Source organism: Phasianus colchicus, chromosome 1, assembly GCF_987193195.1.
Source record: "Phasianus colchicus chromosome 1, bPhaCol1.hap1.1, whole genome shotgun sequence".
Lineage (NCBI taxonomy): Eukaryota > Metazoa > Chordata > Aves > Galliformes > Phasianidae > Phasianus > Phasianus colchicus.
Window position 1 is genome coordinate 14886075 of NC_143436.1, and position 16683 is coordinate 14902757.

Genomic DNA, 16683 nt, shown 5'->3' on the forward strand with positions numbered 1-16683 from the left:
GATAGCAGAAGAACAAGGGTCAGTTTCACAAATTCCCTGAACTTTCTGAAGCTTGATTTTCCAGATATTCAAGGGACTTGTGATCTTGCTATCAAAGGCATAGAAAGGCCAAGTGGTTTGAAGTTGAACAAACTCAACTTTGAAACTGTAATGGTAGGAAAGAAGTTACTGGGATGACTCCACACAATATTTCAAGAGGAAGTCAGTTCTCTGAAAGAATCAGCAGGTGTGTGGTAAAGGAGATCCTATAATATAATATACTTATACTTTAATTCCAAAATGCGTACCACAGGATTTCTTACCAGAAGTCTTTAAAGGATCATAGAATCACCAAGGTTGGAAAAGACCTCTGAGATCATCCAACTGTCCACCTATCACCAATATTTCCCCACTAAATCACGTTCCTCAGTAGAATATCTAAAGGCTTCTTGAACACCTGCAGGGACAGTGACTCCTCCACCTCCCTGGGCAGCCAATCCTTCTGAGAAGTTTTTCCTAATGTTCAGCCTGAACTCCCCTGGTGCAACTTGAGGCCATTCCCTCTTGTCCTATCGATAGTTGCACAGGAGAAGAGGCCAACCTCTCCCCAACCCCACCAAATCCTCCTTTCAGGTGGTTGTAGAGAGCACTAAGGTCTCCCCTGAGCACCCTCCAGACTAAATAATCCCAGTTCCCTCAGCCCCTCAGACCTGTGCTCCAGACACCTCACCAGCTTTTTTGCCCTTCTCTGAACGCATTCCAGGGCCTCAATGTCTTTCATGTACTGAGGAGCCCAAAACTAAGAAGCTAAGAAGTTTTGCAAAATGAAGGGAGATCTGTGGATCCAAAAATAAGAAATAGAGTAGAAAAAGTACTCAGCTTTCACAGACAGGAGTGGAGTTTCTTAGTGATCTGTGCTGTAACTCATGGTGCTCTACATGTTATGAAACAGTCTGGAGAAGGATGAGTAAGTAGGAGATGCTGGAGTTGCTGAGTTATTTGAGGTAATAAAGATGTGTACCAGTTGGGAAGAATTACAAAAGGATCTTATGAAATGTTGTGACTACAAATTAAATTTGGAGATGAAATCCAGTGTAGATAAACATAAACTGATGGGCATAAGACATAATCCTATTTTACATATGAAATGATACATTATGAGTCATCTACTACCAGTTAAACACAAAATCCTGGAGTTAAAAAAATAGTGTTATTAAAATGTCAGTAGAAAGTTAATGAGCACTAAAAACAAGCAAACAAAAAAAAAACCTGAGCAATTCAAGTGCTACGAAAAAGCAATCGTAACACTGAACTTAAAGTCACTTGGATTTCTGTTAGAAAAGGTTTAGAGAGAGACAAGAAAAAGAAAAATACAGAGCAGTAAGGAGCTTCTGTACAAAGAATAACTATGTAGGTTGGGACGCTTCAGCCTGGAGTGGAACCACAGCACAGATGTATATACACCTGGATGGTGTGGACAGGTGAAACGTCCTCGCCTTTTCCAAAGGGAAGAATTAGATGGCACAAGAAAGTAGCAGTTGGCAGATTCAGAACAAACGACAGTACCAGCTCTTAACACAGTGCTCAGTTGTGTAATTACCATGGGTTGCTTCAGGTGCTGAAACACATGGGTTTAAGGATAAGAATTCAAATCCAGAAAAGAATAGATCATCGATAAGTTACTAAGCGCAGTGTTTCCTGGGGCTTGGAAAATAAATGATCTGCAAACCAGGGGCAGTGGAGAAATGGAAGATGGCACTTCATGTTTCACTGGCGGTATCAGCATGAGCACCATCCTGGCTTTTCTGGTTTGCTGGCTGTGGCTCACACCTCTTCAGCTGTTTGAGGCCTGCAGCACACCGAGCTCACCACGGAGGTAGCCACACGAGCTACAGCAATCTCTAATAAGCACAGCTTCAGATGGCAAGGCAGAATGTCTAGTGTCAGCCTTTCTTATTTAGATGAAAGATTTATCAAAGAAAGTGTTTTAGGAAAATGGCACATGACTGCTTGGTGGAAGTACATTTCATTCTCTTTCCTAATTCCAGGTGTTTTAAGGAGCTAGGGAGAAGTGAATTAGAGGCAGCCTTAGCCTACACACATCATCTGCCTTTCCTGAAGTATAACAATCACCTGAATGATCGTCGTTGTGCATAATTGATTGACTGGGGAGGGAATTATTATTTACAATCATATCACGACCTGCAAAGTCACTTCCATGCTCTTCTCATGCTGGTTTACAGCACACCAAAGTCTCAGGGACAGTATGTATCAAAGTCCCTTTGGGCTGGATCCCCTTGTAGCATGGGAGAAACTAACAAAACTCTGCATCTTCCCCAGTTCCATACAGGCTGTATTGATCAGGGCTGGAACATGAACATGCTTTCTTCCACAGGTAGAAGCAAAGGACCTCCAAAAATGCAATTATTTTTTGCTCCAGGGATCAGGATGGCAGCAGACATGCATTTCATATAGTGCTGTGCTTCCACAATGGATACAAGACTCAGCACTGCAGCCTCTGAACACTTGAGGACTTTGCCTTGCTGTTCTGCATGCAGTGCAGCCTCATTGTCTCATGGGTTCTGCCATGGGTGCAAAGCCTCTGGAGTCTGGCTGAGATGGGTGAGTTAAGAAGCAGCTGCAGAAATCAAGCTAAATGAGCATTCAGCTACATCTTAGTAGTCTCTAGAAAGATTATAACTGTATGTTTTGACATATGGCATCATTGGATGTATAGTTTTCAAGAGAACAAACACTCTCAACTTTGCCAGACCCAGGTCTTCATTAGCATGTTCATGACTGTAAGTCAGGACATGAAAGGCTGCACAGGGACAGCTTTCTTTTCTGGTTTCACTGTGTTAATCTATTTGCTTTGGTCTGAAGGTGTGGTGTAAAGATTGCAAAACTTTGTATGGAGGTGAAATCTTCCTTTTATCTTGTGCAGATTTATTGATGCAATAAAAACAAGCAGTGGTCTTCAAGCAACAGTGCTGCAGGTGAAGCTGCAAAAAAAGACAGCATGGGATGAATGGCAGCTTTAATGAAGTTTGTCATTGGCATTTGGCTTAACAAGTTGCTATAAGCCTTGAAAAATGGATTAAGGTTAGACTGGTGCACATTAACAGAGTACTGTTTTGTTATCACAGGGACACGGGCCACACTCTGCTTCAGTTGAACAGCCTCAATGCTTTGCAGCAGTTTATAGGATAGACTTGAACCAGCTCAGCTGAGACAGAAATCACAGGGAGGCACCCTCACCAGAGGGAGATTAGCTGTCAAGCTCTGACCCTTCTGTGATTTACGGACATATCCCTATCCAAAGCCATTTAACCCACAGTTTATCCTCTTAAATTGCAGGAAAGGCCATCCTTCTGGCACCAAAAAACCAAGCTGCAATTCCTTATGCATAAACCAGAGTAGCATCTTTTGAATCATGGAAAACTCCCTGAAAGGGAAGTGTGCTTGCTGCTGCTGCGTCAGTCAGCTGAGGAAATTGCATCACAGTGACCCTTGGAAAACAGCTTTCCTCTTTTCGGAAAAGGGAAGGAAGTTCAAGACTGATATTCTTCACTTTTTCTTAGAATGAAAGGAAGCCTTACAAGGCTTAGAATGCTCACAATTCACCTGGCACGAGAGTAATATTTTTATAGGAATACTCAGTCATCATAAAATAAGTTTCCTTGTCATAGAATCATAGAATCCGTAGAGTTGGAAGGGACCTTTGAGGATCTTGTATTCCAACTCCCCTGCGATGAACAGCACACCACAAGCAAACTGCCAAGAACTGGATCATCAGAACTCACAGTATTGGTCAATGAAACATAAGAAAATGCACACAGGTAAGTATACAGACCAATTAAAGTATGCTTGTGTTATTGCATATAGAGATCCAGAAACCACGTTGTTTCAGATACAATCCCAATTGCTAAAGTTGTACAGCCCAAATGTTCTGACTTTTTTTCTCAGACGTAAACCAGCAATGAAGTTCTGCTTCATTGCCCTCCTCCTCAGAAGATTTGCAGGGGAAGGAAATACAAACATTGCTGGAGATGTGATGGACTCTTCCCTCCTGCTCCAGCCATGAGTGGGATAGAGAACTTCAGTCCTGAATTTAGGAAAAGCTTAAAAATTGTATTTAAAAAGCAGTTATGAGTACTCAGATAAAGAGCTGTAAGGAAATGCTATGAAGTACATTACCTGAGAAGAATCCTACAGCCTTCATTCCCAAATCCTTTGAATTGCTCTGCATTGTCTTACAGCAGAAACCAGCAAAAGTAACGCTACAGGAAAAGAACTTCCGGAGGAGCTCTATGGCTGCGTGTTTTTCGTCTCTTCCCATAAGAAGTATTTTAGATAAATGCAGCGGGTGTTTTTAAATCATTAACAAGGCTGGCTGTGCTATCAGTAAAAAGAGGGTAAAATGAACATATCTGTGGAACAGTTGTGCTTTCACTAAGCATGACTTTACAGAGTATCTTGAATGTCAGTGTTTCTGTACTTCTGCTGGCTAGGTTCTTCAGGAGGCACAGTGATGTTCCCCCCATAACTTGCCTTTGTCTGTCACATTTAAGCCAAGGAGATCACCTCGTGCTGAACTGCTCACAAGCTTCAAAGTGTGTGCCTACTGGATGCTGTTGGGAGTCTCAAGGACAAGCAGAAGCTTGTCTCTATGCAGTGTTGCATAGAGATACAACTACCATTAATTAAACATCAGCAAGGCCCTTGCTACAGACTATAGGTGCCCTTTCATGTATTTGAGTGTGATGGGAAGGGAAAAGCAACAAATAAAAAAAAATAATCTTTACACTTGTATTACAGATTGCAGTTAAGGGACATCTTGTCATTTTAAGTTTTGTAGGAACTAAAAGTACAATTACTTCCAATTATGAAAATCCCATTCAAAGGGACTGGAGCTATTCTCTCTACTAAGAGATGATATTTTCAATAGATACCAAAACATTTCCACATGGCCACGTAAAAATTAAATAATCAATCTTTATTTGAGAAAGGATTACGTGAAATGTAGACAGTGGATAAGACCTTATAGCAAATCCAATCACAAGTGCTCCATCTTCCCCATCCCTGGAGGCATTCAAGGCCAGGCTGGATGTGGCTCTGGGCAGCCTGGTCAGGTGGTTGGCGACCCTGCACATAGCAGATAGCAGGGGGGGTTAAAACTAGATGATCATTGTGGTCCTTTTCAACCCAGGCCATTCTGTGATCTTTAAGCAGAACACACAATACTGAACCACAGATACGCTCACACACTGCAAGAAAAATACTGAAAAGGAAGGAGAGTTCAGTCTTCCTTCTCTTCTTTGCTCTAAAGTTGACCACAAAGTGCACGGCAGCTGTCAGATCTGTTCTTCTACAGCAGACTGTGACAGCACAGCTATGCTCCCATCTGTTCGGCAACAAAGAGCACATGAATGAAGTCTGATGCCCAACATCACAACTTTAAGACACAGGCAAATGGCTCTTATTTTCACTGCCAGAACTAAACTTTATTTCCATGTGTATTACATACTGGTATTTGATGCCAAGTACATTAGAATTACTTTAACAGAGGATTTAAGTGAGGAATATTTATTCTCACTACACAGGTTAAGAAGGAATGTAAAAACCTACAGGAAAAAAATGTTTCAACTTAGTTTTGATTTTGGCAATCCAAACAGTTAAGTACTCTTCTATTCTCTCCTCCCATCCTTCAAAGTAGGAAAAAAAACATCTTTTCATAATCATGCAGCTCAAGAAAAATAGTTTTATAAAATCCATTTCTTATGCTAAGTATGGTTACAAATAAGGTATTAACACAAAACTCCCAGTTCCTATTTTTAAATACAAATACTGTGTTATATTATGAAATGGGGATAATTAAAATATATCGATGACTACAAATCTAGTAATTTAAAGCAAGCCCAAACATGCTGTTTGCTTTTATGTGGAAGAATTAGGATACTGTATGGTTTAAGCACTGCAGTAACTTCTGTCAACTCCTTGATGCCCAAAACGACAGAAACACGTATTTGGGTCTGAATAGCACCGGGTGTTTTTCTCCCCAAGTCCCCTTCTTTTGAAATAGATCAGCAGCTACCAAGATGAGTGACATGACAACTTCCGAGAGTGACGTGCACACACACACAACTTCATCTAAGACTCCAACGAGCAAGCTACATTTTAGACAACACTGAACAAATACTGATGCACATTGTGATACAAAAGAAAACAGTGCTTCCACAGCATATCCTCAGTTCCCAAATACAAAAATATCAGTTATGGGTAGTTAATAGTTATCAAAACTTTTATTGGTACAGAATGAAAGCAGCATTTAATTTCTTTTCTTTTAAACTGTACATCATAAAATTCCCTAGTACACGTGTGGAGGAGTAAAATAGGCTCTGTACTGTTTACCTGCTATTGGTACAACGTCCAGATTTAAATCCCTTCTTGGCCAAATACAAACAGTATCACTAATAGCAAAGGGAAGGTAGTTCCTCAGTGTGAAAGGTCAGCATTTAAAATGTTACTAAAGCGCTATTTTTGAAACAATACATCACTTAAATGTATAATCACATACACTAAGAGTGGAAAACAAGTTTTCATGAACGAGAACTATTGAGACCGGGCATAAATATCTTAACCACAAACCCTAAAGAGATTCTGAATGCTTTGATGTGGCCCTTTTTGGTGAGAGAATAAAAACAATGAAGTATGGCTTTTCAATCTTCCTTTAAATGCATGTTTTGTATAAGTTTTGTAGGCTTAAGTGATTTCAGAGTGATTTCAGAGGACCTCTGACATTTTCCTTTAACATCATTTCCTAATTAGAAGCGTTAATTATATCAGTATGCCATCAATAGTTGATCATTAAAATACAGCAGCCATTTGCTTTTGCTGTTGTTTTTTTTTAAGTAAGGGAGGTATTCCTTCTGTAGCGAGAGCCAGCCTGCAGTACTAACATTTCAGAGGTTACTACATAGCTTCTCAAATGAAATCCTCAACAGTTTTGTTTTCCAGCAGACATTTAAATCAAGCATATGCAGAGAGCTCGTACAATCAAGTGCAGACAGTTCAGAAGTCTCTCAAACACTGCTTACAGTTACCCTCTGCAAAATGAGAGCCCCTCCTCACCCCAGTGAGATGGGGGAGAAGGGGAAACAGCTCTGCCATTCGTGTAGGAGTTTGGCTAGCATAAAGTTTTATTAAAGTTGTTAACAAAAATAGTTAAACATTTTTTACAATTTAACATCCAGTCTGACAAAAGGCAAATCAATGAAAAAAATACAAAAAAGTAAAAAAGTGCACTACCGAGTCCAGTATTCTGCTTTAAAGTCATGTCACTTACAGTATATGAAAAATAAACCCAGAAGTGTAATTACTTTAAAATACACCGCTTCCATATTTCAATATTTTACACATATATTCTATAGTGGAAGAGGAGATCTCTTAAAAACTTTACTATTAAAATATTGAGGTGCATATGCCAAGTGGGATAGACTTGGCAAGTTAAGTTGCAGTAGAGAACCCTTTCAAATTTGGCATTCGATTTACATACCTTACTGTGCCAGCAAGGCCTGTAAGTACCTAAACCTTCTAAAATGAACAGTAACTTTCTTCGATGCAGATTAACTAATACAGACAGCTACAAGAAACGGTGAGGTCAGCAATTCTAAAGGATCTTAAGGAGATACAAGTCCTGATTTAGTCGTCAAATGGTACAATGTCACAACAAACTTTAAGGCCGTGTTTTATTTGCTGATTAATGGACAAAAGGCAATGGATTCCCCCCCCACCAAATATTTTCTTGAAAGTCTGTGCTCATAAAAATCATGAAAAGTTGGAAAGACTTACTTATTGAAACTTTAAATATATTTTACACAATCTTGTTTGTACAAAAATACAAGTTAAATATAAACATAAAGCAATCATGATAATTTTATGTAAATCCATTTTGTGATATTCTGTTATATATAAAAAAGTTCAGCTCTGTCTCATTTGTGAAAAGATCAATACCAGATTGAATCACTACTGGCAAAGGGCCCTAAAAAGCACACTTTAGCATTAAATATGTTTTACAATGTAAGTACCATTTCCTGATTTTATCTTTTCTAAAGGCTGGCAAAAGATAGGGCAGTATGTCCATAAACCAACAAATAATTTGGCTACAATGTCATAAAACACAAACACACAAATCTGTACAGTAAATCCAGTAGCTATGCAGTACATACTTGTTACACACATACACAGACGTGGAATGAAACTTAGTGAGACGCTGTTTCTAGTTCACTGTTCTTCAGCCTGGCATTTTGTCTTACTTCATCAAAAGAATACGACTTCGTTACTTTCCCATTCTTAAATACCGTATGAAGGAGATCCTGCAAGAAACACCACTGGTTTAGCAATGCTGATACGGTCAATGAACAAACAATACAGGTTGCACAAATTACATGTCAACTCAAATGCAAGGACCCAGATCAAAACTGATGAGACTAAAGCTCGTGCCTGCCACGATACCTGATCTTTTCACCTTCCATGTCTCACTGCCACACCGAAGAAAGGATTCAAGTTACCCTTCACACAGACAGAAGTTTAGTGCTAGGTAGTCCCTGAAGTAAGCTGTCCACATATGGCCAAAGACAGAACAACATAAGCTAAATAGACTCTGCTAGATTAGCTAGGAGAGGAGACACCAACCAAACCTTACGTACAATTCAACTACAGAAATTTAGATGAAGTCTTTGTTTTCTATACACCAACTATGAAAGATATCTTTCTTGACACAGTCAGTCTCCTTTGCATAAAAATTCTGTAATACAGCACATCGAGAAGTGCTCACAAACAGCACACTGAAAGAGCAAGAAGCAGAGCTCTGTGCAGAAAAGCTAGCATAAAGCAATGTCAGGCAGCTGCTATGCCTGCAAACCTATCACACAGACCCACGGCTTTAGGGAAACAGGGCCTACAACAGACTGCATCTCCCCATCATTTCCCAGGCAGCCATAGAACCTGCACCACACATACAGCCCTCTCCAACATCCCATTACAGAAAACATCTTATGAACCATTTCACCTGTCAAAAATAAAGGAACCATATACTGCCTTATTTCAGGCCCCAATTCTTATGACTGAGTTGAAGAGATTTCTCAACTCTCATAACAGAGATTCTTACTATTATCTAATCTTTTAGTTTAAAACCATTATCACTTGTCCTATCATCATACTTCCAGATAGAAAGTCTGTTTCCTAGGTCTTTGCATCCAGAGCATGTTATCTATGGAGATTCTATTTGCTTTCTGTGTTTACATTTCTCAGAGATGTCAGTTTTATGATTATTGTTGCATAAAAACTTTGTGCCTGATAGTATTCCTATGCCTTGTAGCACAGAAATGTGTCTCCAAGTACCAAAAAACTCAAGAATCTTCCAGCTTTTAATGGCTGAAGTACAATTTAATAGCTTACTTATTTTCAAACCTCTTAATTCAGGAAGAGACATGCAGTTAAACAGTTTATTGCTCATCCAATGAAAAATTAAAGTGATTTCCAGCTGAAAGCCTGGAGACTGGCCTAAAGAGTGTGTTTATTTTACTGAAATAGCACTTAATTTTGTGATTGCAAAAAATTAACAAGGAAACTGAATTTGTGGATTAATTTACATTTTTGAAAACTGAGAAACTCCAGGCACAGAACATTAACACCTGAAGGAACTGTTTTACAAATCTCAAATTGGAAAGCAAATACAAATTCAATAAAATCTGCCCTTCTCCCCCCTTTCACCTCAGGATGTTACTTGAATTGCAGAGCATGGCTCATACAGAAGTACTTGGCTAGCATAATATTCTCACAGAACATCTCAAGTGGGAAAGGATCCAGAAGGATCAGTGTCTTGCCCTCTAGACCTTTCACCATCTTTGTAGCCCCCTTCTGGAGGTTCTCCAGTAGCTTCATATCCTTCTAGTATTTTATTACATTAAGATAAACTAGTTTTGGAGAAAAAAGCAATATCTCTTGTTTCTGAACAGAGACAAAAGACAGATAATTGTACAATCTGGACATTCTAACAACATCCTAACATTTTACTGTTACTGAGTTTTGCACTGGAGATACTTCTGAAGTACTGAGACAGAAGTCAAACAAAATTACAATTTCACAATTTGTTTTCGATTAACTTTTTTTCCAATCTACTTCTGCATGAAGAACAATGTAATAAACCTTGAAAATTCTTACCTGCCCGTACTCTTCAAGATCTCCCTTTCCTTCTTCAAGTGTCACAAAATCTCCAGCAGGTGTCCTATGCAAAGACAGTCGGCCTTTCTTTGACCTTTTGTTTGGATCAGCTACCGGATCCTTGAAGACATTTACCTAAAATCAGAAGTACATTGGACTTTGTTGGAGTTGCATACCTTGTGTAGATGGCAGTAATCTAACAGGAGATATGAAAACGTTTGTCAAGTGGGGAGGCCCCAGCTGAAAACATAATGGTAGAAGTAGTATAAGACATACCCCAAGACCATTGGTTACCACGTAGCTACATTTGAAGGAACAGTTTAAGAGATCTCTAGTTAGCTTCTGCAACAAAGCTCCACCAGATCCAAAGGCAATATTTTCAATACTCCATTTATTTTTCTTCATTCCCTCCACAATCTAATAGAAAAAGAAAGTTATGTTAGAATATGCTCTTAGGCCATGCTATTTTTCCATCAAAGTAACATACCACTTAAACAAGATGCTTTTTACAAACAACTGAACCAACTAACATTCAGTTTCCAGGAGATTTACGTAACAATCCTGTCAATACTTGGCATGCAGCAGTTCACTTAAAAATTAAATTTAAAAATCGCATTGTCTAGAATTAAGAGTAGCAATCTAGAAATGGAAATACATAAAGCTGCTTAGAACATGTTTTGGCACCTTCTCAGGCAGATACAGATCAATGTGAACCGCACTGGTATCAATAAGCCAATGTAAAGCTTACTACAGCATTCCCCTCATCCCATTCCACCTACACAAACATGACATCCCTTAGCCTAGAGTCATGGGTGCTAGTTTAGTCACACTCATAAATGGCCAAGATTTGTTTCCATGACTTGTTACCCCTACATAAAGCTAAAAAGGTAGTGACAACCCCAATAAGAATGTTTGAACTCATATCTCCTAAATATTTCCACTAATAAAAGTAGAAGTGAAAGCTCCAGATCCAAAGGCAATATTTTCAATACTCCATTTATTCTTCTTCATCCCCTCCACAGTATAATAGAAAAAGAAAATTATGACAGAATATGCTCTTAGGCCATGCTATTTTTCCATCAAAATGGATATAGCATGGAAATGGAAAATGGTGAAATCTCAAAGTCCCATCCATCCAGGTAAAAGGAGGCCGAGGAACAGAACGGAAGGATTTAACCCATGGGCAACAGTGCAGTTTCAGAAACCAGTATCATGAGAAATCTGCTAATTTTTGTGCACCAAAAAGAAATGCCACAGTAACAGATAATACAACTGTTCCAGGAGATGCTGATGTTAAGTCATTTCTGAGACAGCCAAGGTAAAACAAAGCTTTCTAAAAGAAGGGAGTGGGGGTGGAAAGAAGTGACAACTTTCAGATAGTAATAAATGGATAGCTAATGTAAACATGGTATGAATATTTTATTTATCCATTTAGTTGTGTGTAGACTGCTTCAATGGATACTCAACCTTACCCAAGGTATGGTTGGCCCTTTGGGCTACCAGGGCACACTGCTGGCTCGTGTTTAACTTGCCATCAGCCAGGACCCCCGGATCCTAACTACAAGAGGGGCTAACTACAAGAAAAAAAAACACACAAAAAAACCAAACCAACAGAAACCCACCTATGAGCATTTGCACTTGCTTCCAGAGACCTAAATACGAGAGAATATCTTGAACAATCTTCCACAAGATGTTAAATAGATTTATTCTGTAGAGATCTTACAATAGGCTTTCCTCAATCTAATGGTAGCTGCTTACTCAGCCTCATCCAAGGAAGCAAGTAGAAGGACTCTCAGGCCCCACTCCCATGACCTCTGCCTGAAGAAGGAACCCTTCGGAAACTGTATAACTTGAGTAAATAGTGCCTCTGTATGTGAAAATCCTGTGCATTTTAATACTAGTTACCTCATCATTCTCAACAGCAACCCTGTACAAAAGGAACGTGTATTTTCAGGTGATTAGGTTCTCTTGGAAGCAGCTTTTAAAGTAGTACCCATAAAGGACAAAGGGTTTAAGATCATTACAGTGCAAATACAATTCTTGATGCTTCTTGATTCAGAAGCTATGTACAGAACAAGAAAAGGATAACAAAGAGTACCTTCAATATCCTCTCATCATGCATAATACCCAGTAAGACAGGAAGAAACTAGCCTTGACTCACAGATACAGACTCTGCTTATTTATTGCTGTCTTTTGATAAGGCAAACATTGGACTCTGATCCAGTTCTATCCTTCTGTTCTGAAGCCTCCCCAAGGAAAAACCAATAGAGAACAATATATTGTCTCACATTTTCAAACCTATATAAAGAACAGTTCTGGTGTTAAGGTTTTGACCACCTCCTGCTGACCATTATAAGCATGATTAACAATTATGACTCTAGGTTAGAGGATTTTCTTTCTTTATAACCATTTAAAGACATCTGGAAATTGAATGTTCAAAAGGAAGTCCTTTGAAAGTGTAGTATATTGTGGAGTTAGCAGATTGGAATGATTTTTAAAGTGAAAATACTAGAAGAAAGTCAGAAAAGGTTCCTTACCTGTTCTACCAGCATTCCCTATTAAAACAAAGAATTTTAAAATCCAGTTTATACTGAGTTGTTTTCTATGTTTTTCTTTCAGCTAGTTAAAAAGTTCTGATCTGCAATTATTTCATTCTAGATTTCCTGTTATACCCACTACCTCTCACCAGATCCATAACTGGTCATGCTTAGAATCTAAGGCTGACATGAAATAGTTAGAATGATCACTTCCATAGGGGTTTAGAGGGAAAAAAAGTCACTGCATTTGTTTATGTATACTCCTTTTTAAAAAGTATGAATTATATTTCAAGATTTTTTTTTCTTTAAATGGCAAGCTAGTATCCATTCTTTCACAAGTCAGCATAGTAACCTTGGTTTTGCTGACATAGAAGGAAAGAAAAATCCATGAAATTTTAAACATGACTAAAATAGGCTGCAAGCTTGTGGTCGTTTTGCTCCAACAGAACTTGCTGCTGCCAGATTAGAAGCATTGCTTTCCTCCTTTTCTGCTTCCCCCAGCTCAAGACAACAGTTTCTATTTCTCCTGTATTGTGCCAGTGATTATTATCCTGTTTTATGGCACAATTTCATTCACTAAAACAGAAAAATTGATTCCTTTCAGCCAAGTTAGTTTGCTGCTACGTTTGTGGCATAAATTAGTTTAATGGTCAGCAGTTCAACAATCAAAGCTGATGTGAGGTGCACAGCAAGATTACAGACAGGCAAGATGAGAAGGTGGCCACTAAGCAGCAGTGAGTTATATCTACTCTGTGAGCCCCGTGGAATTGGACCCTCTATCCACTTCTACACATTACAGGTAAGACTTTCCTCACAGTCAGCAACAGTTTGAGGAAAATATCAGCAAAGAATTGCTCCTTCTGCCTTTTATCCTCTCCCATTAGCTACACGAATTATTTTTCTGCTCTATTATAGAACTCTGAGAGCAGTGCATTTTATCCTTCAACATAAATAACTTTAAAAAATGGTTTTGGTATTCCCAGAGACTGGCTGAGGTTGGCAGGGAATCCTGATTCCCTCTGGCCCAGCCCCTGTCCAAGTAGGGAGACTCTGAGCAGGGCGCCCAGGGTCACAGCCAGGCAGCTTTGGAAGACCTCTAAGGAGACTCCACAGCCTCTGGGTAATCTGTGCCAGTGTTCCATCACTGCATAGTAAAGAAATGCTTCCTGACGTTCAGACACAACTTCCTGTGTTCCACACTGTGCCCACTGCCTCTTGTCCCGTCACTGGGCACCACTAACATTATGGCCCTGCTTTTTTTGCACTCTCAGGTATTTATACAAATCGATGAGATCCCCACGAGCTTCCTCTTCTCCAAGCTGAACAGATTCACCTCTGTCCCTCCTCATATGAGAGGTGCTCATGTCCCCAGTCACCTTTTATCTGAATACAACCAATGCTCTATGAGCTTATTACCTCTCAGAACTTCGTCAAGTATAACTGACAAAATGAAAACTCTGAGTTCCTACAAGAATTAATGGTCCAACTTTTTTTCATTCAGATTTTCGTGAGTCTGTGACACAAGTACATACGTTGCCTAACAATAGCACCAAGTTGTAGTTAAATTCTGTTTTAAAGTCACTGAGAATAGTAAGTTTATTTATGAAGCCTCTTCCCTTAGAATCTAACCATAAGACTTATTTCTCATGCTTTGTTTCCTTAAGAACATTAGCATGGATTATTCTCGCAGAGCTACAGGAATAAAATTTGCTTTCAAGGCTATGGGGAGCAGGAACAGAACTGTGGTGTATGACTGCACTACGGCTGGCTTATCAGCAAACAACCTCAGTGTGAACTCTATGGATTTGAGTGACAAACATCTCAGAGTTCCATGGTTGAGGTTAACATGATGCGTTCATGTTAAACATGCAGATGTTTCCTAGCTGGCTTGAAACTTCAACTTCGTTAATAAGAATCTAAAGATGCATCAACCTAAGAAGCTAAGATAAGCATCAAAATTAATTTCATTGGATATAAGTTTGTCCTACATATTTCTGGTTTTGAACTCTGTTACAGTTAAAGATGAAAAATACAGAACAAACCTTATAAAGTCAAGTCCTCCTCCTTTGACTTATCCCCCTTATCTGCATTACGTTAGCTAGAATCTCCTTCTAGCAAATAGCAATGAAGTTTTAAGTAGCTTCTAGGATGCGGCAACCACTAAATAACTAGATTTTGTCTTGCTGAAAGGGCACTTCATTGTCATTACTCAAAGATTATATATATTTACCAGATTCAGGTATCAATGGTCCAACATGGTCACTGACTCAGACCACAGCCTAATCTGTTGTTCGTTTGGGCTTTCAAGAATCCCTACTCCATTAGTCACCAAACCAATGGACTCCTTAACCTCCCTCACCTTCATTTTTAACAAATCACCTTTAAAGTCCACACCTTCAAAATTCCAAGTACAAACAGTCATCAGAGAATACATAACTAATGAACCCAACCAGTTAATTACTACTATTGCTCTAGCACAGCAATCACACAGCATGCTTTAGGCGTCAATGAGAGGACCAAACACTGCCAGATTTTTATCTGAATAAGTTTGACCAGCAGGACAAAAGCAAACAAGAACGCATGAGATAGCATAAGCAGAAGGGTTACAACACTAAGATTAGGATATGCCTTTTAGTTATTATGCATCTTAATTATTCTCTGCGAGGTTTTAACGAACGTGTTTTACACAGGAGGATATCACAGCCAGTGTCTGGGACAAAGGCAAGGGAGGGGTCAGTAGTGAAGCTGCAACATCTAATTAGTCATAACAGATCTCAGATTAAATAGTAACATCGCCAGTACCACCCTGACATGTGAACTGGATCTCTCACCTCTTGCAACGTGTTGATATCCACACCATCCCCTTGAATAACTCTGAGATAGGGTGGCAGCAATTTGTAGCCTTTAGAGTTCTCTGTGATGGGAAACTTCTTCCCTAAGATCTCCAAGACCTATGGAAAAGAAGGTTCAAAATAAAAGTAAAAAAGTAAACTGCCCTTCCGGTAAAGAAACAAATATATCTAACATATGCACACAATCAAAACTTACACCAGCCATTGTGGCAGAAGCCATGAGATCAAAGCAGTTAGAGACCATAAAGCTTTTATAAACATGTACCCAAAAGCTAATCCAATCCATGCTTCCTTTCTTTCTCTCTTTGGCTGCTGTCATTTATTGCTATTCAGATGTCATCTGACAATTCTATTTTTTATTTTTTTTTTTAAATCACCTTTAAGATGGTGAAGGAGACTTTCAGTTTTCTATGATTTTCTTAGCCAGCACTAACTTAAATGCAACTCTTTAGATGGGATTTTTCTTACTTGCTATGACAAAGATAATTCAAAGTTCCTATTTGTGATATATCATTTGCCCCAAAAGAAAAAAAAGTGTTAAAGCTGCATGATTTGAGAGAATACCAGTATCCCCAGAATCTTTCAAATTTAGTAAAACTGTGGATAGCAACTCAAATTCAGAGGTACCAACAGCTTTCATTATTTTAAAACTTCAATTGTCATTATACTCTGCAACTAGACAGTTGCATTATACTCTGCAACTAGCCAGAAGTAGTTTTCAACTTAAAGTTCACTTGTCATTGACTTACATACAAGTCTTACAGAAGGGAGAAGGGTGTTTAACTCGTATTTACACCTTAAAATGGTAGATTATACTAATACAGGACTCCAAGATACCTAATCTTGGAGGAAAGAAGCCTTACCTGCTTGGCATTCGTATTAATACAAATAAAAAGAAGGAAGTAAATAATATTTCTACTAAGTGATGAATCTTTCCAGCATCATTAGAAGAGTAAAACTGATAGCTGTTATAAAAGCTTCAAGAAATGGTATGCAAGAATGCATTTAATGAAAACAATGAAGAAATTTAGACTGCAAAGGAGTTGCCATATCTATATTTAAATGAGATACAAGTTCAGATTTTTCATAGG

At 38.8% G+C, this 16683-nt stretch overlaps 1 protein-coding gene across 2 annotated transcripts in view; it reads right to left on the minus strand.

The window, feature by feature from the left end:
• Window positions 1-5458: 5458 nt before the first annotated feature.
• NAMPT (nicotinamide phosphoribosyltransferase) overlaps window positions 5459-16683 on the minus strand; it is a 31189-nt gene continuing 19964 nt past the window's right edge. For both annotated transcript variants that reach the window (XM_031598029.2, XM_031597951.2), the window contains 4 exons: window positions 15572-15691; window positions 10480-10620; window positions 10204-10338; window positions 5459-8354 (listed from right to left, as the gene is read on the minus strand). In XM_031598029.2, coding sequence (XP_031453889.1) covers window positions 8241-8354; window positions 10204-10338; window positions 10480-10620; window positions 15572-15691 — 510 coding nt within the window. In that variant the 3' untranslated portion in view covers window positions 5459-8240. The remainder of the gene's footprint in view (window positions 8355-10203; window positions 10339-10479; window positions 10621-15571; window positions 15692-16683) is intronic.